The 24814-nt window shown below is 35.6% G+C and overlaps 2 protein-coding genes across 2 annotated transcripts; both read left to right on the forward strand.

Moving 5' to 3' along the window:
* Nucleotides 1–8750: 8750 nt before the first annotated feature.
* Nucleotides 8751–9693, forward strand: LOC100468276 (olfactory receptor 8K3). Its single transcript, XM_002926877.4, is given in 2 exon segments — nucleotides 8751–8825; nucleotides 8827–9693. Coding segments are annotated over 2 exon segments (942 nt in total).
* Nucleotides 9694–17148: 7455 nt separating this feature from the next.
* Nucleotides 17149–20106, forward strand: LOC100468525 (olfactory receptor 8K3-like). Its single transcript, XM_002926878.3, has 2 exons — nucleotides 17149–18106; nucleotides 19970–20106. Exons 1-2 carry the CDS (start codon nucleotides 17149–17151, stop codon nucleotides 20104–20106), a joined length of 1095 nt encoding a protein of 364 aa, XP_002926924.1.
* The last annotated feature ends 4708 nt before the right edge of the window (nucleotides 20107–24814 follow it).

Raw genomic sequence — 24814 nt, forward strand, 5'->3', positions numbered from 1 at the left:
AAGTCCCACATCAGGCTTCCTGCTCAGCAGGGAATCTGCTTCTCCCTCCCCTCTCATGCTCTCTCTCAAATAAAAAATTAAAATCTTTTTTAAAAAATTCAATGGATTTCAATGGGAAAATCTTAACCCTTTCTATTCTCACCTCAAATACCCAACTTTTGCTAATACAAAGATGTATTAGTTGACCAAAGAAAGTACACTTATTTAGGTAGGGAACAATAATTTCAGAGTTACCACATTTTACAATGACATGCAACTTGTTACTGGGTTTTTATAATTTCTAATCAAAGAAGAGAATGAGCGCTGGAGAAATTATGTGAGAACCAATTCTTGGAAGGTGGTCAAGAGTCACGTCATCTTCCTTGCCATAGATCTGTTTTAAATAAGCAGAATAGCTGGCTGAAAACAGAAGAGTCACACTGTATAGTGAATATTCCTGGTCTCCACAGACAAAATTGGCCATAACCTGATAGCATTAGCCTTTAAGATTTTTAAGTTTCATTCTTTATAAATATATAAAAGTATATAATATAGAGAATTTATTTTCTGTCTGTCCATTTGTTTAACCTTTCAATGGCTGTATTTGTCTACAACAGCCTACATACATACAATTGGGGAAGTATATTCCCAGCAGAAAGCCTTTGTCTTTGAGTCTAGTTTGGTGAACAGAATTAGAGTAACAGGGCTAAACTCACACTTGTACATCTACCAATCTTATGTATTTTATTAAATGGATTAAAGTCAAGAATGAAAGCTGTAGTGTTTTCTACCTTTTAACTTGATTTACATATACGCGTTTTCTAAACATAATTACGTTGTCGCTTGTATTAGTTTCCTAGTGCTACTGTAACAAATCACCACTGAGTCAGTGGCTTGAAACAACAGAAGCTTATTATCCCACAGTTCTGGGGGTCAGAAGCTCAAAATGAGTCTCACTGGGCTACAATCGAGATGTCCGCAGGCTGAGTTCCTTCCTGGACGGCCATGGAAGAGTCTGTTTCTTTTCCTCTTCCAGCTTCTAGAGGCAGCCCTCATCCCTTGCTTGGCAACCCCTCCCAAACAGTGATCCCATTACTCTGACCTCTGCTTGCACTGCCACATCTCCTTCTGACTTGGACTCTCCTGCTTTCCTCTCCTTCGTGGGATTACATCAGTCCCACCCATATAGTCCAGGATAGCCTCCCCTTCTGGAAATCCTCAATTTAATCACATCATCAAATATCTTTGTGTGAAGGGCACCATGTTCATAGTTCTTGTCATCTTTGTCAGGGTGTGGAACCTATTTCTGCCTAAAATATCTATATCTATATGGTGCACTTTGTGAAACTGGGCAATCTAAAATCTTGCATGTCTCATTCACTAGTAATCAATGGGCTAGTCTCATAAACTTTCCACTATTTAACCTTTCTACATTACTTAGCTACAAAATTTGCCCTTTGCAAGCTATACACAAAGCCATCTTTGAATGAAGGATAAGCAGAAAGTACTTGGTTCTAAGGTTCCTAAGTGTATGCACGCATACACATGCGCTCACATAGCCCTTGTACACATTTATCAGAAATGATGAAGCAACACAATCAACCAACCAGACAGGCACATCAGCCCGGTACCGGTTTTCCACGAAGTAAGGTATGGAAAATAATTTATATGGCGGCTTTGATCTCCAATTGATCAAAGCTTACCCTGTCAGATGCTCAGTCACCTGTACTTCCAGCTTATCCCTAACTAACTGCTCTGGAGTCTCCATGACATTTGTGTCTGAACAGTAACAACAAAATCCCCCTCGTGGTGAGGGGAGAGAAAAGATGCAAGACACAGCCATAAAGCAAGGTCTGACAACAGCTGTGAAAGTTAGGACACACACAGCACCACAGGGCCCCTCCTTCTGCACCTGCCACAGATGCAGTAGTTTTGACCTGGGGATGCTCTAGGCAGAAAGCATTGCAAGTGTGTAAATCTTGTGTGGCACACGCTGAATCCTTTCAAAATCATAAAAATGAGAAAAACATCAAACTTTCCCAAATTCAGCATAGTAAATACTACTTCATAAATTAAAACCCAAAAATTTACTGAAGGACTATTTTCGCAGCAGCTCATTTTGTTCTGAAGCACCGTGATCCTATATCCCAGTATTTTACTTACATCCCAAGAAATATGTCTAGTATTAAATGCTTCCTACTATATTGATAATCTAAAAGACAACAGAAATTGGCATGATTCTGATTTTGTTTAATTAAAAGTTAAATTGAGGGGACCATCTGGGTGGCTTAGTGAGCTATGCATCAGAATCCTAATTTCAGCTCAGGTTATGATCTCAGGGTCTTGTGATCAAGCCCCCCATCAGACTCAGCACCTAGCATGGAGTCTGCTTGAGATTCTCTCCCTCTCCTTCCACTCCTCCCCTGGTTCACCCATGAAGTCTCTCTCAGACAAATACATAAATAAATCCTTTTAAAAAGGTAAACTGAGGAATTGTAAGGGTTCTAATGCAGATTTTCTTGTTCCTTAAGGTCTACAGAACTTTGGTTTGAGCTGCTAATGCCATCTTCCTGCAAGTTCATAAGCCTTCACCAGACTGTCTACTTGCCACGGGTCACATCTGTGTCTCTGCTTTCCAAATGGCTCTTTCCACAAGCCACCTCCATGGAAATGAAAAAAAAAAATACTTTCAAGGAAACCACTCAAAAAAGAACTACAAACTCTGAAACAGAAGGGAGTGTGGGAGGCTCTCAGGACCAGCGCACAGCAAGGATGGAGATTGGCTGCACACAGGGAGGGGCTGTGCCTCCATAGGGAGTCAGGCTAGGCCTCAGCCACTTCTCTACACCTGCCAGGAGGATGAGAAATCAGCTGGCCAGGTGCCCAGGAGGAAAGCAGGATTTGGAGGTCACCTCCCCCAATTTGCTATGAGGTGTGTGTCAGTGTTTTGTCACTTCGACAACTACTTCATCAACATTATAACGTTATGGACATTCAAATAGGAACATTATATCAAAATTAAATTGTATCTGTCTCTGCTACAATTTCTGAACTTCTTTGTTGACATGAATCATAGTGAGTACACTTTTCCATTTCAAATCTTGACAAATATTTGGATTTTTAAAAAAATAATGTATTAAATCAAGGAAAACAATATTAGCTCCATAAAGTATGTCTGATTTAATTATTTGCTGCAACCTTTACCATTTGTTCAAGAGATACATATTCATAAATTGGACGTCCACAGTATGAAATGCTGTGTACTGATGGTGGAACATATGCAGATAAAAAAAGTCTTGGAATAGATCCATCCTTATGTAAGTAAATTAAATGTCCTCTGTTTACCCCCAAACAGGGTCTCAGGTGATATTTCCGACATGTTCATTCATGGATAGTGGGGACCACACACACAAAATAGTTAATTGTGGTGATGCATGTTAGAAGTCACAGGTTGGGAACTAACTAAATGCTTGTTACTATGGCAGCAAATCTATAGTAAATGGGGGTAGAGACAGAGTGTAGCAATTTTATGAAACAGAGACCAGAAAGATACTGTTGTGTACATACAAAATGAATAAAATTCAAAGCCATATAGCTGAGTGAGAACCTTAAAGTATCAAAATAAGTTATATAACAACCTGTATGTGTTCTTTATTTTTTTATAATAATTTTTTATTATGCTATGTTAGTCACCATATGGTATATCCTTAGTTTTTGATGTAGTGTTCCACGATTCATTATTTGTATATAACACCCGGTGCACCATGCAATACGTGCCCTCCTTAATACCCATCACTGGCCTATCCCAGTCCCCCACCCCCCCTCCCCTCTGAAGCCCTCAGTTTGTTTCCCAGAGTCCATAGCTCACATGGTTCATTCCCCCTTCTGTTTACCCCTCCTTCATTCTCCCCTTCCTTCTCCTACCGATCTTGCTATTTCTTATGTTCCATAAATGAGTGAAACCATATGATAATTGTCTTTCTCTGCTTGACTTATTTCACACACATTATAATCACTTTATAAGGGTGCATTTCTTTTTTTTTTTAATTTATTTATTTAATTTAGAGTTTGAGAGACAGAGTGTGAGCAGAGGGAGGGACAGAGGGAGAGAATTTGGCGGACTGCCCACTCAGTGTAGAGCCCAATGCGGGGCTCAATCTCTCCACCCTGAGATCATCACCTGAACTGAAACTAAGAGTCGGGCACTTAACTGACTGAGCCACCCAGGCGCCTCATAAAGCTGAATTTCTTATTAAGAACATATATCAACTTTTGTGGAGGAGATACTTGTGTCAGGAAAGGAAACTGATGTAGGAGCGGGATCAGAACGAGAATACACGTGGGATGTGGAATTACATATCATTAACTCAGTTTAGTCCCTTAGGTTGAAAAACTAAATGTAAATAACTTTACACACATATTCATAAATTTTTATTCTTTCTGAGCTTTTAACACACTATAGGTGTTATATAAATAGCTTTGTCTTTATCCTCAGATATAAAACATGGAAGAAATCATTGTGGGAAATGCTGAAAGTTTATGTAATTGATAGATGATTAAAGCATGTATCTGAGAAATACTCTACTTAAATCCAGACATTTGAGTGAATACAATAAGAATAACAACTAAGGAAATCTGGTGAATTGTATATATAAAAAAACAGGAGTGCTTGGGTGGCTCCGTTAGTTAAGTGTCTGCCAAAGGTCATGATCTCAGGGTCCCTGCTTCTCCCTCTTCCTCTGCCCCTCCACTCAACTCCTTCTCTCTCTCATACAAATAAAGAAATTCTTTAAAAAAGATTTCCTCAATAGGGAAATCAAAATTACTCTGAATAATTAGCAAAGACCGGTGGCATCATTTCATGCTCTCAGATGCTTTGGGAATAACCAAGAATCGCATTCAAGCTCTCAGGGGAGTTTCTCAAAGGGAGGAGATGCTCATAAATTCTTCTGACAGTAGTCGGTCTAGTAATCACACGGACAGCAAGAAGATAGTCTTCATTTAAGGTGAATAGATGGCATTGATTATATTGGTTACTAGATTAGCTGCAGGGATGATTTTGGATCCCTGTCTTCCATTTAAATGACAGTTACGAGCATAGTCACCAAAGCCAGACTCAGTACATTACATCATGCATATTAATCATCTCTTTTCATAACTAAGTTTTCTGGAGCAATGGTATATGTTTACCACTGTGAGTATGTTCTTTGAAGGTGGTAAGGGACCTCATTTCTATTCTTGTTATTTCTACATTTATATTGAGATTGCAGACAATAAAAAATCGTGAAGGGGGAGTTAGCATTTTTGCAAGCTCTACTTACAATCCTTCTCTCTCCTTCCCTCCCTCTCTCTCCCCCCCCCACCTTTCAATAAGTGTGCAATGTTCTCAATATGACCAACCCGTTTATCTCATGTGAGGCTATTTACAAAATTTTATAGAATATTTAGTTGAGACTGAGTTTTTGCATTTGCACAAGAGGATATCCTTGGGTTCTGTGCCCATCCCCCAGGTCCTGGTGCAGCTCTGGAATTTCTGCTCCCATCTGAAAAGAGTCAGGTTTGAGGCTCAATTTCCTTGTTTCTTTCCAGGTAGTGCTTGGGTAGAATTGGTGGGAGGACGACCACACAAATATTCACCCAACTGAGTTTCAGAAGAACTCCAGGGATTTGTAACATCACAATAAAATAAAGGTTGGGATGAAGAGGTTTGCCAAACTGTAAAAACTGCTATGGAACAGTCCTTTCTTTGGACTTAAGACATTAGACTTTGTTATTTGTTGATTGTTGCTAATGAATGTTTGGTATTGCTTTGCTTTAAACATCTTGAATAGATTTTTGGGTAGAGCAAGTTTTGTTAAGTGATTTTATCTGCCAAATAATATTGAATTTTTGTTATATTTTTTTGGAAATTCTCAAAAAATAGAACAAAAATTCAATATTACTTTGGCAGATAAAACCTGTTTATTTAAGGGCATAAAATTCTGTTTATTTAAGGGCATCCAGAGGTTCTAGATTTTAAGCTTATAAAAGTTCAGAGGCACTTGGGTGGCTCAGTTGGTTAGACCTCCAACTTCGGCTCAGTTCATGACCTCCGGAGTCATGAGATTGAGAGCCACCTTGGGCTCTGCACTGGGCATGGAGGCTGCTTAAAATTCTCTCTCTCCCTTTGCCACACCCCTCACCCTCCTGCATGTACAGCCCCTCTCTCTCCCAAGAAAATAAAAATAATTTTAACTTTCTATGACATTAAGTCCTTGACCAGTCTAGGGTTGATTTTTATGTGGATCACCTAAGCATCCAATTTCATCATCCACTATGTACATAATTACTATCTCTAGATACATTGAATAGGCCATTTTTGCATGCCTGTCCTAGCATGCCATTTCTGTCATACACTATGTTCTATACATTCATGGGTCTTTTCTTGAGGTCCCTATTCCATTCCATTGGTGTACACCATATTGCCTCAATAACTCCAGCTTTCTAAGTTTCATTATCTGGTAGCATTATTCTTTTCAAAAGTGTCTATGTTATTCTTTATAATTTGCATTTTTGTTTATTTTTTATTTATTTTGGGGGGATAGGATAATTTTATTTTATAAATATACATTACTTTATTGCTTTAAATACTGTGATCAGGAAAGTCATTGAAACAAAAATTCTAAAAGCTTAAATGTTTTAAAGAGATGTACACATGAAGTCACTGCTTTAGAAATATACTGAAAGTAAATTTTATGTAGAAGCAAATTTAACAAATTTTTCTGAAAACAGGTATTTATGTGTGATTATTTATCTGAGTCTGTTTCTATGGTAGAAATTTATCAGTGAATCTCTGCGTGTGTGTGTGTGTGTGTGTGTGTGTGTGTGTGTTTCTATGTCTTTTTTTATAATATCTTTTATTATATTGTTAGTCACCATACAGTACATCCCTAGTTTTTGATGTAAAGTTCCATGATTCAATACTTGCGTATAACACCCAGTGCACCAAGTGTCTTAACTTTTCACCTTTTAAGAATAGGCACATTGTAATTTTTATTACATATTCTATCATTATGGCATTTCCCTTTTATTCTTAATTTTTTATAGCTTTTGTCCATTTTAAATGGTATTAATTCTTCATCTGTTAAAATGCTCCATTTTTTTTCTAATTCAGTTGGATAATGTGATAAATTCTAATTACAGAATTTCCAAAATTAAACCATCCAGCCAAACATGGGATCAATGCAGCTTGGGCAACTGTCCTGTAATTCTTACACACTTTTTAAATTGATATCAGTGACATATTAATATTTTTAGGGGATATATTAAGCCTGAATATATTGTGGGTTTCTTTTATTATTATATCTTTCTTTTTTAAATCATGATTTTGTCTCCTAGGATGAGTTACAGTGGGGTTCTCAATTTTTCACTCTGAAATAGTTAGTAAAAAATATGGACAATTTCTTTTTCCATGAAATTTTGGGACACCTGCCTTTAAAAACAATCTGAAGGAGAAAGGAGTTGGAAAAGTAAAGATCGACAAAGTGAAATCTTTAAATAAAATGTGTTAACAGAAAACATTTCATGTATACTTGATGGAAGATGAAATAAAGGTGTAAGAATAGTATTCAAGTTAAAATATGGTAAATGTACTCCATTTCTCTCAATACCATGTCGAGTTTGTCTTATCTGGATCAAATAAGTATTTGTCCTGTCCATGAACATTTAAAAAGATAAAATTTAAGTACTTTAAATCATGTTGCATCACTTTTCCCTTGTTCCCTATTACTCTGTCTTTCGTTCTTGCACTTCATGCAATATTATTTGCCAACCTTTAAGACATTTGAGATAGTATCCCCTACTTTGGAGTGATATTTCCTTTTTTGGATAAGTGTATTTATGGCAGTATGCTGGATGATTTTAGATAATACATTAACAAATACAGTCTAATTTTTACTTGTCTTAGAATGTGGCAGAAAGTATAACTACAACATTAAACACAGCATTTCAGAGAATTAGTACTAAGGTCAAAGCAAATGTGAGAATGTAGCGAATTCCTTTTTATATTGAATAACTTGTAGATGCAGGCCTTACTTGGTGTGCAACAAATCAAAAATCATAAACTGAAAAAATCCACATATAGGAGCTAAATATTCAGGTACAGTATTCTGGAGAAAATAAAATTTATTTATGTGCATTAGAGTAGGCATGTTGGGGATGTCTGCAAGATTGCGAAATTATTATCTATCAACATAAAAAAAATTAAACAATATTTAAAACTCATAAAAGCATTGTGAAATGATAACAAAATTTAATAAATCAAATGGGTAATGGAATGGGAATACCATTAGATATGGAGAGTTCTAATGAAAAATGCAAATCAAAGTCTATTCAATGAGTGAATCATGGTTTACATGGAGATTGGAAGTAAAGTTGCAAGGGCAAGAAGGAGAGGGTTATTACTTTTATTATAATTCCTTCTAAAGTATGATGTATTTAAGCAATTATATGTATTTTAAGGGAACAGCATTTTAAAAAATATCAAAATTCCAAGCCAGCATTTGGCACAAAAAATAAAATGGCTACCATATACCTAAAGTTGTAACACTTTTTAAATTTGGTTCGAGGTTCAGTGATGGAGATGAGACTTATTTTAAATTAACCCGTCTAAAACATTAGATTTATCTTATCCATAATGGCTTTGCCTCCTGAAATGTCAGCAGATGTTGTCTCCTGAAACCCAATGACTCTTGTGATGGTTGTTCCCACAGTAATTTTCCTTAATGGCCTGGATGAACAAACAAAATCTAACAGTGCTAACAGAGTTCATCCTAATGGGACTCGCAGACCGTCCTGAGCTGCAGGCCTCCCTTCTTCGGGCTCTTCCTCATCATCTACACAGTGTCAGTGGTGGGCAACCTGGGCATGATCATCCTCACCAAGGTGGACCCCAGGCTCCAAACACCCATGTACTTCTTCCTCAGACACCTGGCTTTCACTGATCTTGGTTATTCAACAGCCGTGGGACCCAAAATGCTGGTAAATTTAGTAACTAACCAAAATACAATCCCCTATAACTGGTGTGCTACACAGCTGGCTTTCTTCATCTTGTTCATCATCAGTGAGCTTTTCATTCTGTCGGCAATGGCCTATGACCGCTATGTGGCCATCTGTAACCCTCTGCTCTACACAATTGTTATGTCACAAAGGGTGTGCTGGGTGCTGGTAGCAGTCCCCTATCTCTACAGTGCCTTTCTTTCTCTGACAACCACCATAAAGATTTTTATGTCATCCTTCTGTGACCATAATGTCATTAGACATTTTTACTGTGACAGTCTTCCCTTGTTAACTTTGCTGTGCTCAAGTTCACGTGACATTGAGTTGATCATACTGATCTTTTCAGCATTCAATTTGGTTTCCTCCCTTGTGATAGTGCTTGTGTCCTACATCCTGATCTTAATGGCCATCCTCAGGATGAATTCTACAGAGGGCAGGCACAAGGCCTTCTCCACCTGTGGATCCCACCTGACAGTGGTCATTGTGTTATACGCAACACTATTCTTCATGTACGTGCAGCCCAAATCCAGTCATTCCTTGGATACTGATAAAATTGCCTCTGCATTTTACACTTTGATTATACCCATGCTGAATCCCATGATCTACAGCTTGAGGAACAAAGAGGTAAAAGGTGCCCTGCATAGAATATGGGAAAACCTACACAAACTGCCTATGTAGAATTCAATATAGACTATGTATACAATAAATTAGGTTATAGACTACTTTTTATTATATGACATAGGCCTTTGAGAGGAGTAATGTGTAAAAGTCATGGGCAACTAGAAATGTCTTTCCTGTTTTCAATTTATAGGTATTCCAGTAGTGATCATCTTCCTGGTAGCAATTTTTATTTGTCTTTAAGTGTAACTGTAAGGTACTGGAGTCCAGACTTCTTTTCTCACATTTCCAATACTTATGTTACAATTTAAGTGAAGTCTGCTTTAATACATCTGCCATTAAATAATTTTTAAAGTTTTCCTAGTATCTTTTATTGAATATATTTTGTGGACTAGACACCATTTTGAGACTAGTGCCCATCACGTTGGCACACTGACATAAGATGGCATATTGGGTTTTTTTGTGTGTGCTGGGCATATATACATCAATAAGTAATCAACAATATCTGTGTTAATGACACTTTAAGTGTATCCCCTTTGGTGGGTAGCATTTCAGATTTGTTACATTATGATATATGAACATGTATATGCATGGGAAAACAGAGAACAAAGTTTGATTATTTTCAAGTGTCATAAATATGTACACTAAAAATTCAAAAGACTTTGCACTGAAACATTAGAAATAATAAGTGAATTTTGCAAGATTAGTGGACATGGTATCAGCATATTAAAGATCAGTTATTTTGCTATCCACCAACAAAAATAGGTAACATTGAAATTTTAAACTATCAATTATACTAGATAATATCTATATAATACTTAGGGAAAAATCTAATGAACAATTTGAGTGATTTCATTGCTAGACACAACAACAAACATTACTGAGTTACTGAAGGAGAGATCAATGTTAATATACCGTATCACTGGTTGGAAGATACAAACATGATGAGGCCAGTTCTCCCTAAATTTTCCTGTAGACTTAATGCAGTAACAATCAAAATTCCAATAGTATTTTTTAATTTTTTGTTTGTTTTTTATCATTTTTAAATTTTTTTATTATGTTATGTTAGTCACCATACAGTACATCCTTAGTTTTTGATGTAGTGTTCCATGATTCATTGTTTGTGAGTATTTTTTAATTCTTAAGTTGATTTCAAAAGTTATGTGGAAATGCAAAGGATCTGCTATAGCAAGGGCAATATCTTAGAGGAAGAAAGATTTCAGAGGACTTCCAATAACAGATATCAATTCCTTCAATGAAGTGAGATTATTTTTTTAAAATACGTCATTAGGGCACATATTTACAGAGATCAAGAATATAAAAATGAAGTCCAAAATAGACCCACATGTGTAATTCCACTTGTTTTAAAACAAAAACCCTACTGCAATATAGTGGGGGAAATCAGTTTTCTCAGTAAATCAACTTCATTCAATTAGGTTCCTATATAACACATGAATCTTGGCCATTTATACACTACATGTAAATATTAATTGAGATGTGTTATGAATGAGAATGTGAAAGCTGAAACCAAAAGGTTTGTTAAAGTAAAGTGAAATATTTTCATGACTTGGGATCAACAAAGATTCCTTAAGCACAGTGCAAAATAATAATAATAATAATAATAATAAAGAAATAATACTCTCTACAATGAAAATTTGTATTAATGAAAAAACACCACAAGAACTCAAAAAAATCCAGAGGGACCACATTTGAAATACACACACCCTTCCAAAGTAATTTGTAAAACAAAATGGAAGAAAACAAAACAACAAATTGCCTAAATCCTAGAATGAAGATGATCAAGACAGTCAATTTATTGGGAGGGAAAAAATAAGGTGGGGGCAGGGGCAGAACACCTCAAGGAACACTTCACAAAAGAGGATATCAAAACAGCCAAAAGTACCTAAGTGTGTTCCAAAAATTGAACAATTTTTTAGATAAATGTAAGTGAAGACTATATACTGTGGTATCATTACATACTCACCAGAATAGCTAAAATTCAAAGTTTGTTTGAACAATAATTCAAAGTGTTGGTAAGAATGTGGAACACTTTTTTTCTTTTACTTGTATCAGGGGGAGTACATTGCTATAAAAACTTAGGAAAAATAAGGGAATAATTACTAAAGTTTAATATGTGTATATTCTATGATGCAGTGATTCCATTCCTGTGTAATTATGTCCACTGGAGAATAAGTAATAGCCTGTTTGTGGCAGATGTAATCATCATAGGTGTTAAAGGCTTATCAAGGGTAGAATGGTTGAATATATGATAACATATTCAAAATATATATTCTACACAGCCATTTTTATTTTTCGATGAATGTTATAATTTAATACATAGGCAAAATATATAACTTATTAGAAATAATAAGTGAATTTAGCAAATTTGCTGGATACAAAATAAATTTAGAAAAATCAACTTTATTTTCACATGCCACCCAAATGACTAGAAAATAAAATTGAAGGAAAGGTAACATTTATGAAACCACTAAAAAAAGAAATTTAATTTAGGAATAAATCTAATAAAAAATTCCTAAGGTCTCAGTAATGATACGTACAAAACTTTAATAAGACATTTATAAAAGATAAATCAATAAAAATGTATACCAAACATGTCCATGGAATGGAAGACTTACTATTGTAACAATGTGCAATATCTTTCAATATTCAATATTTCAATACAATCTCAACAGGAATCCTTTCTTCTTCTGCCCTCCCCCTCCCTCCTTCCTTCCTCCTTCCACCTTTACCCCTTCCTTTTAGAACTTCAGAAGCTGATTGTAAAATTTTGTTTGTTTGGTTGGTTTTCTCTTTTAGTGGGTATCTCCTTTGCCTGGTATTTTACTTTTCAACTTTAAATCATATTCATTTTATACCCATCAGGTAGGTAGCCATTCAGCATCCTTTTTTTTAAAAAAATTTAAATTCGATTTAATTAGCATATAGTGTATTATTAGTTTCAGGGGTAGAGTTTAGTGATTCATCAGTTGCGTGTAACACCCAGTGCTCATTCCAGCAATTGCCCTCCTTGATGCCCATCACCCAGTTCAACCCTTGCTTTATTTCCAATAGTTAAGAGTCTCTTACAGTTTGTCTCCCTCTCCTTCCCTTCTCCTATGTTCATCTGTTTTGTTTCTTAAATTCCCCATATGAGTGAAATCATGCAATATTTGTCTTTCTCTGACTGACTTATTTCACTTAGCATAATACCTTCTAGTTCCATCCACGTCATTGCCAATGGCAAGATTTCATTCTTTTTGATGGCTGAGTAATATATATATATTATCTTCTTTATCCACTCATCTGTCGATGGACATCTGGGCTCTTACCATATTTTAGCAATTGTGGACATTGCTGCTACAAACATTGGGGTGCAGGTGCCCCTTCAGATCACTATGTTTGTATCCTTTGGGTAAATGCCTGATAGTCCAATTGCTGGGTCATAGGGTAGCTCTATTTTTAACTTTTTGAGGAACCTCCATACTGTTTCCCAGAGTGGCTGCACCAGTTTGCATTCCCACCAACAGTGTAAGAGGGTTCCCCTTTTTCCATATCCTCCTCAACATCTGTTGTTTCTAGAGTTGTTAATTTTAACCATTTTGACTGGTGTGAGGTGGTGTCTCATTGTCATTTTGATTTCTGTTTCCCTAATGCCAGGTGATGCGGAACATTTTTTCTCCTGTCTGTGGCATTTGTATGTCTTCTTCAGAGAAATGTCTGTTCTTGTCTTCTGCCCATTTCTTGACTGGAGTTTTTGTTTTTTGGGTTGGGCAAAACACCATAAATAGGAGATGGGGATTAAGACAGCACTTGGGATGAGCCCTGGGTGTTGTATGGAAGTGTTGAATCATTATATTGTAGACCTAAAACTAATATTACACTGTATGTTAACTAACTGGAATTTTTAATTTTTAAAAGATTTTATTTGTTTATTTGAGAGAAAGAGAGAGTCGGGGGGAGGGAAGAAGAAGAGGGAGAATCTCGAGCAGACTCCCTGCTGACCATGGAGCCCAACCAAGAGCTAGATCTTAGGACCCTGAGATCATGACCTGAGTTGAAACCAAGAGTCAGATGCTTAAACAACTGAGCCACCCAGGTGCCCCTAAATAACTGGAATTTAAATAAAAAAAAAGAAAGAAAAGAAAGAAGAAGAAGAAGAGAAAGAAAGAAAGAAAGAAAGAAAGAAAGAAAGAAAGAAAGAAAGAAAAAGAAAGGCAAAATACCAAAAATATCAAAGGTAATCTTGAGGAAAGAGAATAAAGTTGCAGGAGTTGCAATTCCAGATATCATGAGCTATTATAAAGCTATGGTAATTAAGAAAACATTTTCTTGTGGACAGACAGACTAATCTATGGAAGAGAATAGTAACTCCAGAAACAGATCCACACATATACTGTTACCTAACTTAGGATAGAGACATCACTATTTTCCAAAAGAGAAAGAACAATCTTTTCAATAAGTGCTGTTAAGTTATTTGTATATTTATTTGAGAAAAACTGAATCTGGACACCTATGCAGACCTTATCAGAATCACTTCTACTTGATTTAAAGATCTAAATGTGAAATTCAAATAAACATTTTAGATGGAAACATAATGGGACGTCTTTGTGGTATTAGAATATGTATAAATTTTAAACATAACACAGAAAACAATAATTTTGTAAGATTAAAATAATTCATTGAACTATTTTAAGAATTCTGTTCATTAAATTAATAATGTGGAAAGGAAAGTTTCATAGTAGGAGAGAATATTTTTATCAGACCTATGTAATCAGACACACATAAATGAAAAAGGACTCATGCAAAATATAAAAATAACTCTTATGAATCAATAAATAGTTGACATGATATACAATACAAAGATGACAAAAGATATGAAAAAATACCTTTGAAAGCAAATTTATAAATACTTCTGAAACAAATGAAAAGGTTTTTTATTTCATTCAGTCCAAGGATAATGCAAACTAAACCACTTAGATATCCATACACATCATCTAGAAGGCTAGAAAGTGATGCAAAATACCAAATCCTGATGAGAATGTTGAGCAATTGTAAAAATGTGCACTACTACTAGGAATGCACATTGATGTAACCATTCTGGAAATGCATTTGGTAGTACTTATTAATGATGAAAATGCATATCCTATGGCTCAGCTATTTCAGGGTAAGAAATATACATAAATAGAAACATATTCAAGATTAAGTCAATCTTGCTGTAGACACAAAGTGTGGGAGTAGCAATTTTTAATTACCATTGTTAGGAGACTTCTGCGTTTCTTGGGATAATATTTTTATAATGTATAAATGATTCTCTTTTATAAATACATGATAAAATCCAATTTTTATTATTTCATAAGGATTCAGGATATGAAAAAGAAAACTTTATGTTTATCAAAACATGAGATGAAATAGAATGTTTGTAATATCACCAGTCATAAAACCTGAAAATTGAAAACAGTTCTGATATTTAACAATAAATTAATGAATAACTAATTTGTGCTATATTCATAAAATGCAGTTGTATACAGACATGAGAATGAGCAATCTACAACGACCATAACAGTATATTAACTGAAAGAACCCAAAAAAATAGTATGTATAAGATTTCTTTTACATAAAGTAATAAAAATGGTGAAAATAATTTATGCTGTTAAAAAAACAGAATAACAGTTATCCGTGTGTGTGTGTGTGTGCATGCGTGTGTGTCTATAAGGGGGGCAGTTCACTGTAGAAAGGAGAATGAAGGATCTTCTGGGGTCCTGATAATGTTTTATTCTATTTTTGTTATTGTCATTGCTGTTTAATCTGGATTCCAATTACACAAGGTGTTACATTTGTTAAATTTATTTATGATAAATACATTTATCAATATGTATATTATACCTCAATAATAAGTTTAAAATACCACAAATAAGGGGAAAATGGCTACACATATATTATTTCCCCTTGTGAGTTTTTAAAAGGATGCAATAAGCATCAAACATTCCTACATTATGTCTTCAGCCATGAAATCCTAAAAAGCCATTTTATCAACAGGAGACAATTACAGGTTGGGAGAAAAATGGAAATACCTATCCTACAGATAGTGTTTTGATTCTAGACCTCTGGGTTAGAGTAGGAAGACTTAATCAAGAGATACTGTGTGGAAAGTTATCTACAGAACTTTATTTGTAGGGGGATGTAAAGATGCCCCGTATAATTAGCAGATATACCAAGTTTCATTTTTAACCTCCAGGCTTAATTAACTTGTATTTTTTCTCCTGAGGGAGAGCCTAAAAGGCGAACAGATACACATAAATCCTTCTCACTGGGTTGTGTCAGGAACACATGGGAGCACAGAGAGATGCCTCCTCAGACGTGAGTGGACTGCACCTGTCTCTGTGACTAACTCAGACCAGTGACTCTTCAGGACCCCAGTAGGGTCTGATACCTCCTTCGATGATTTAGCCATCTCCTTAACGATCTGCTTTGATAACCGAGGTTTCTGGGTGAATACAAGGTTGTAAACATCTTTATTATAATTATTGGTGAAAGCTAGACATTTGCTATGAGGCAACAAGTTTGTACTCTGTAGACCTAAAAGTGGATTTGTCAGGTTATAATGGCAATTCTATGGTTAACTTACTGAGTCACCGTCAAATCGTTTCCATAATGGTTGTACCATTCCACTTTGCCAACATAGAGGTCCTAATCTGTCCACATCTTTGTCAGCATTTATAATTTTCCTTTTATAAATAAATAAATAACCATCCTAGTGGTGCCTGGGTGACTCAGTCCAGAGGCATCTGCCTTCAGCTCAGATCATGATACCAGGGTCCTGGGATGGAGCCGCACATTGGGCTCCCTGCTCAGAGGGGAGTCTGCTTCTCCCTCTGCCTTTCCCCCCTGGCTTGTGCTCTCTATGACTCTCTCAAATAAATAAATAAAATCTCTAAAAAAATAACCATTCTATGGGGTGTGAGGTGGTGTCTCGTAGTTTTGATTTGCATTTTTCTAATGACTAATGGTGTTGAACCTTTCTTCATGTGCTTATTGGCCATTTGTATATCTTCTGTGAGAAATGTCTGTTCAAGCCTTTAGCCTGTTTTCTAATTTGGGTTGTTTGTTTTTTTTGCTATTGAATTGAAGAATCCTTTATATATTCTAGAGCTTTACAGGATATATGATTTGCAATCTCCTCCAATGTGTGGGTCATCTTTTCATTCTTTGGTAGTGTTCTCTGATGCACAAAAGTTTGTCTGTTTTTGTTTTGTTTTGTTTTTAATTTTGATTATGTCCATTTATCTATTTTTACTTTTGCTGTTTGTGCTTTTGGTGTCATATCTAAGAGAGCTATAAAGAGTTCAGCTGGGAGAGAGAGAATTGAGCTGCCAGGTGTTGGAACAGCAAATATAAAGCAACAGGCCATAAATGCAAGATTTCAGCCTTTATTCACTTTCTACAATGGTCATCTCAGTCATATGTCAAGCAAGTTAATGATTATTTTTATATTTATTCCCAGTGTAGGTTTCCCAAATGGCCTGCACAGAGAAACACAACCTAACGAGATGGAAAGAGTTCATTCTACTGGGAATCACAGGACCCCCTGAGCTTCAGGCTCCATTGTTTGGACTCTTCCTCACTGTTTACTTGGTCTCCGTGGTGGGTAATCTGAGCTTGATCATCCTCACCAAGATAGACTCTGGGCTACAAACACCCATGTACTTCTTCCTCAGACACCTGGCTCTCACTGATCTGGGTTATTCAACAGCTGTGGGACCCAATAAGCTGGTAAACTTTGCTGTAGATCAGCCTACCATCTCTTACAACTGGTGTGCTACCCAACTCACTTTCTTCAGTATGTTTATTACTACTGAAATTTTCATTTTGTCAGCAATGGCCTATGACCACTATGTGGCCATCTGTAACCCTCTGCTCTACGCAGTCATCATGTCACATAGATTGTGTCAGTTGCTGGTGGCAATCCCCTATCTATACAGCATCCTTTTGTCTTTGCTGACCATTATAAAAATTTTCCTTTCATCATTTGGTGGCTATAATGCCATCAGACATTTCTACTGTGATAGTCTCCCATTGATAGCTTTGCTCTGCTCAGGCACACATGAAATTAAGTTGATAATTCTGATCTTTTCAGCTTTTAATTTGGTGCCATCTCTTCTGATAGTCCTTGTGTCTTACATGCTGATACTTGTTGCTGTGCTCAGGATGAACTCTACAGAGGGCAGGCACAAGGCTTTCTCCACCTGTGGATCCCACCTGACAGTGATAGTCATATTTTACGGTACTCTATTTTTTATGTACGTGCAGCCCAAATTGAGTCATTCATTTGATACTGATAAAATAGCCTCCTTATTTTACACTGTGGTTATACCCATGCTGAATCCCATGATTTACAGCTTGAGGAACAAAGAGGTGAAAAATGCCCTGTATAGGGCCTGCAGAATGCTTGCAAATGTTCTATTTAAAATTCACTGTAGGGGGCTCCTGGGTGGCACAGCTGTTAAGCATCTGCCTTTGGCTCAGGGCGTGATCCCGGCATTATGGGATCGAGCCCCACGTCAGGCTCCTCCTCTATGAGCCTGCTTCTTCCTCTCCCACTCCCCCTGCTTGTATTCCCTCTCTCACTGGCTGTCTCTATCTCTGTCAAATAAATAAATAAAATCTTTAAAAAAAATTAAAAAAATAAAATAAAAAATTAAAATTCACTGTTGGATACACAAACAGTAAACTATGTATTAGGCAATGTATATTAGAATTAACTTTGCTGTAGTCTTGCTTCCAAGGGACAGGCAAGAATCAATGTTTGATAAGCATAGAAATATAGAAAATTATTCATTATTTTCAAATTCAAATGAGGATAATCACCAACAGATTGTTTCTTCTTTCTCACACTTCAGATACTAACCTAATTTAGTTTCAATTCCAGGTCTAGTGCCATTCCTACATGTTCTCGCACTACCTTATTTGTCTGTCTCTTCCACTAAACACTTCTTTTTATAAAACCTGGAAGTCTGTATATCCTTTTCACAACCTTATCTATAACTGTCTAGCATAGTAAAAGTCCCACACAAAGAAGGTACCTGGTAGATATTATATGAATGGATTAATCAAGGAAATAAACATATATTATGAAGTTGAACAACCAGAATCCCTCTCTTTATGGGGCTTACAGAAAATAGCGTGAGAAGTGGTTTGCACATCATATCACACTGCATACTCCTTAAACTATATTGACTGAAATATTCTACAACCCACGTCTTAGAAGGTTTTTATATGAATTACAGGGCTCTGCTCAAAGGGAGCTATAGTGTAAAGCTTTGGACTTCACGTTGACAAGAATATCAAGTAACCCTTTAAAAAAAATGGAGAAGTGGTCTGTACAGTGGGATGGATTGAATTGAGCAATATGAAAATGAGATTGAACAAGTAACTAGGATGGGGATCACCTTTTAATTAAGGTTGTCAGGGAGCACTCTGCAAAGATGGCATTGAAACAGGCACTTGAGGAGCTCAGTGAATAAACTCTGGCAACCCAGCGGAAGTCTGTTCCACGGGGACAGAGCTGACATAGCAGCAGGTCTCAATGCCTCATGTGCTGAACAACACCAGAGTCAAAGGTGGTAGGAGTGTAAACATGATTAGGAAATAAAAGAGACATGATGAACTTGCAACATAGAATTTGATCTTGTAGGGCTATATAGACCATTGTAAAACTCGCCTTGTATTCTGAATGATAATAAAGCTTTTGGAGGATTTTGAGCTAAGGAGTGGTTTGATCTATCTTTGATTAAGGGACAGCTATAATTGCTGTGGAAATAATGGATGGCAGACTCAAAGAATAGAAATTGAAAATTCTTAGGGATTAATCATGATACATTTGAGAGAGAATAGAGATTTAATCCAGGACAAGAACAGTCAGAAGATAGAAGTGATTAAATTCTTAACATATTTTTAAGAAAATCTCAATATTTCTTCGCATTTATGTAGGGTATAAGAGGCATAAAAAGGGAAATAATTATTTAAGAAGAATGAAAAAACTAGTTCCAGGGCTCATCTTTAGGTATGCTGAATACTGTTTTCTGCTTTCAATTAATATGGCCTTAACTTCCCAATAAAACAAGAAGAAGAAAAAAAAAAGGCACCAAACCAAACAAAAGCAGAGACAAGATATATGAAACAAGTTGTCACAACATTGCAATCAAGCAACAAAGTCTAGTTTCCCTGATGGATGAGGAACAAATGAGGTGAATCCTATGATTGATTGTTTTACCTGACTGATGAGTTGAAAACACAAATCTGAGAGTCCAGTAAGACTGTGGTAGCTCAATTTTGCAAGACATAGTGCCAACACTAGGAGAGCCGTACAGAGAACGAACACTGGATCTCTGCAGAAAGTCTTCCTCAATTATTGCGCAGATTAGTGATCAGTGCATGCAAGAGGAAACCATCCAGGCGAGAGAAAGAATCGTCTAAGAAGATGAAAGGCAACAGTTTCCGGAACTCAAATAGAGGTAGAAATTGTCCCAATGTATTGCAGAGGGAGGAGAAAACCTCATAGTTTATAGGGGTTTAGGTAGAGTACTTAAGGAAGTCTTCCTTCAGTAAGTGGAATAATTAGCCCTAAATTGCTTGCTGCTCTGGTCCCACCTAAGAAATTATAAAAACAATATCTGAAAGAATTAAACCATTTCCAAATAACTATATCATAGAACAAAATTCAAGGAATATTTTTAAAATATAAATTAATCCAGTATCCATCAAGAAAAATTCACAATAAATGAAATGCATTCTATAGTTATCAGGCATACAAAGAAGCAGGAATACATGATCTATAATGAATAGAATAGACAATCAATGGAAACTGATCAAGAACTTGCACATATGTTTGAAATATCAAACAAGGGCAAAAAACTATTATAATTGTATATCGTATTTTCAAAAAGGTAACTAGAGACATGAAGGCATTAAAAAAAATGAATCTCAACTTCTAGAGATAAAAAGTATGATGTTCAAGGTAAAAGATAAATGGGATTGTATTTACAGCAGATTAGACATCACAGAAGTAAAGATTAGTGAGTCTATAGATACAGCAATAAAAAGTATCAAAATGAAACACAGGGAGTGAAAAGAACCAAAACACAGCCTCAAGCAGCCAAGTATGCATACAACTGATTCCCCCAAAGAAGAATATCATTAGAATTAATTGAAGAAAATACAGGTGAAAAATAATCAAACATGATAAAAATTAAAAGACGTCAGATTCAAGAAGATTAACAAACCCTAGATACAAGAAACACATAGACAACTACCTGAAGGCACCTCACCATCAAATTTCTCAAAGCCAGTGATAAATAAAACATTTAGCAGTCAAAAAGCAAAGAAACTTTATATACAGAGGAATAAAGATAACGGATTTATCATCAGAAGCACTGCAGGTGAGAAGACAATAGAGCATCATCATTAAAATATTGAAACAAAATAACTGTCAACTGAGAATTTTGTACCCAGAAAGTATAGTGATAAAAAATGGATTAGTGGTTGACAGGGATTAAGGACAAAGGAAGGAGGGAAGGGAAGAGGGGTTGGCTATGAAGGAATGGCATAAGTGACCCATATAGCTATGGAATAAGCCTGTCTGTTGATTGTTATGCTGATTACACATGTGTATGTCTGATTAAAACTGTATAGGTATGAAGGTATATAAGTGTGTGTGTATATATACACTGTGTGTATATATACCTATAAAACTGTATAGGTATGAAGGTATATAAGTGTGTGTGTGTATATACTGTATATATATATATATATATATATATATATATATATACAGTGCAAACACAAAAATGATCACACAAAAAAACTGGTGACCTGAATAGGCAGAGTATTATACCAACATTAATTTCATGATTTCCATTGTACAATCTGTATTGTATGATATTGATGCAAGTTGTTACCATGAGTGGAAACTGAGATGAAGGAACTCTGTACTCCTTTGCTCCATCTTCTTATAATTTTATAACTATTTCAAAATAAAAAGTTAAATTTCCATTTGACTGAGACATTATGGGGTAGGATGAGGTAGCATGGAAATACTACATGAAGAGATACATACATACATATGTTAAAACTTATCAAATTTTATACTTTATATATGTGCAGTGTATTATTTTCAATGATACCTACCTAAGTTGTTCCACTTCATTACTAACCATGCCAAAAGATCAAATGAAAACCAAGGGAAAAGTTGGTAATAGAAGCATATTTTAACTATTATCCAGTTAAGAGGGGTGCTGGGGTGGCTGTTGGTTCAGTGACCAGCTCTTGATTTTAGATCAGGTCATGATCTCAGGGTTGTGAGATCAAGCCTTTTGTCAGGCTCTGCATTCAACATGGAGTCTGCTTGAGATTCTCTCTCTTCCTCTCCTCTGCCCTGTCCCTTGTTCCCTCACTCCCCCTAAATTAATCAATTAATTAATTAAATCTTTTTTGAAAAGTATTATTCAGTTAACAGGAGAGAACATAATTCAGGCACCTGTCATAGATGTGAAGACCCAAGAACCTCATCTGTTTGCTGGTACAAGAGGATATTGGTACTGGTACAACCAATCTGGAATATTTAACAAAATTAAATGAATTCTTTTCTCTCTCCAAGTGATCATCGTGCTGTGTGGGTGTTTATGTGTGGTCATATGCATACATGTAGGTGGATCTATATGTATATAAACACACACACACACACACACATCCAGGTATGCGAAATGTATACCATGGATAATTTTGTTTGCAACATATTAACATGGCGAGTCAAGGCTTTTCATGGAACTCTGTGTTGGAGTAGTATTGCTGATAACTGAGGTTGGAGACAAGCACATACCAAGAATAGATCCATAAAATTCATTATATATTGTTGACTCTAATGGAGAAAGAAGCAAAAAGAAATCACAACATGAGAACATCACAAATAAGTGATGTGATGTAAAATGCAGCTACACAATTTATAGCAAAATAACATAGCAAAGATGTGCATATAAAATATTATATATTTGCAGAATATATTGACCTTGTACAATATACATCAAGTACAGTAGAGCAGGTGACAATGGAGAAAAAAATAATTGGAATGGATATTAGGCATGATGGAAAAACAAGAAATATTGAGCTCTAATACAGCCAAAATAAAAGAGAAGACCTAAACAGACGAGGAGAAGTTACTGTGAAAAAGAATGGGAAATAAGAGAAACTAATTTCATTCTCTATAGTCAAAAAAAAAAGGAAAGAAGAAAAGAAAAGAAAAAGAAAAGGAAAGAAAGAACACAGCACCTTATATACACAGTATCTTATTACTTTTAGTTCATTAAATGTTTATTTTTTTAAGATTTTATTTATTTATTTGAGAGGGGTGTGGGTGGGAGGAGCAGAGGGAGAGGAACAAGCAGACCCTGCACTGTGCGCCAGGCCATGGGGGACTCGATCTCAGGACCCTGAAATCATGACCTGATCTGAGACCAAGAGTTGGATGCTTAACTGACTGAACCACGCAGGGGCCCCTCATTTAATCATTTGAATAATGCAATAAGACAGTGTTTGAATATGACTCCATGTGTCATCTGAGGAGTCCATTGTGTCATCCATCTAAGGAGACCGTTGTAGAACTGGAGGAATCCTGGCAAGCTTGGTGTATAGATAACATAAATTAATCCATTTCCTATATGTTTGTTTTGGTAAAGGTACTTCAGAGGAATAAAACCTAAAGGAGGTTATATATATATATATATATATATATAAAATGCATATGTATGGATATATAATATTTTATATATGTAACATATTTTATACAATGTATTAATACATATATAATTATATATAATATATGATAATATAGGTTTGAGAGAGAGAGAGATTTTTTGAGAAATTAGCACATATGATTGTTGGGATTAGCAAGGCAAAATGTGTGGAGTAGCCTAGGATTACAAGAGTTGGCACTGCAATCTTGAGTACAAAAGGGGGAAACTAAGGTAGGTTTTCTATATTTCAGTCGAGAGCATAATTTGTTTGTCTTTGGGGGCCCTCATCTTTTGTTCCATAAGGCTTTCATCTGATTGAATGAGGCCCACCTACATTCCAGAAGGTACATGGCTATACTCAAAGTCTATTAATTTGAATTTTAATCACATGTAAAAAATATCTTTATAACAATATCTGAACTAATTTTTGACTAAACAACTGGGCACCATAGACTAGTCAACTGAATACATAAAATTAACCATCAAAGCAGGGGAAAGAAAGAGTTAATCAAAAGTAAGATGTATGAATGTAGTACACTAACAAAAAAAATTAATTCATTGGTGAATTTAAATTGTTCTAGACAATTAATAAACCCTCCTTGCATTCTATTAAGCTTTCAAATGCTTTAGGGATGATTAAGAAATTCCTTGGCATATCCTCAGGGAGAGATTCAGAGGGCGAAAAGAATCCATAAATTGATCCCACATCTTCATATTATGAAGTACACGGGAAGCCAAGATAGAGGTTTCATCACAGGTAAACAGAGTATTTCATGTGCTCCTGTATTATGCCTATATCCAAATAGTTTTGGTGACATTTGCAAGGTAACACTTTTATTCCATGTCAAAGCATAGCAAAATATCCAGATTTCTGATTCACTTTTGCATCCTACTATTGCTAATGCATGACAGAGCAAGAGTGCTCTCCATTCTCTTCACATTATTGTGCAAGTATTTTCACAAGGGCTAATAGGCATTTTTGAAATGTCAGGGACATATTGCTTATGTAAATGTATGTTTCATGTAAATACTTGATTATATAAACAATACAGGTCAAAACTGAGAGACCATAAACCCTAACTAAAGAGTCAGGAATAAAAAACAAAAAAAAAGAAATTATGGCAGAATTATGAAACTGTAACTATTCAGGTGTTTGTTTGATACCTAAATCCTCAGTCGTTTAGTGACTATATTTTTCTTATTTCCTTCTCAAAAATATTGTGAGAGTTATTTAAATCAACTTATTTATAAAGGTGGGTTTTTTTCTAATTCATAATGAGCAAAAGGAGAAATTCCACCGCACGTTGAGATGTGAAGAGCAATATTTGGAGGTTAGGAGACTTTTAAGTGCCCAGTTTTATGGTGATGGTACAAGGTACAGCATGTTCAATTTCCGG

The sequence above is a fragment of the Ailuropoda melanoleuca genome, chromosome 16 (assembly GCF_002007445.2).
Source record: "Ailuropoda melanoleuca isolate Jingjing chromosome 16, ASM200744v2, whole genome shotgun sequence".
NCBI classification, from domain to species: Eukaryota; Metazoa; Chordata; class Mammalia; order Carnivora; family Ursidae; genus Ailuropoda; species Ailuropoda melanoleuca.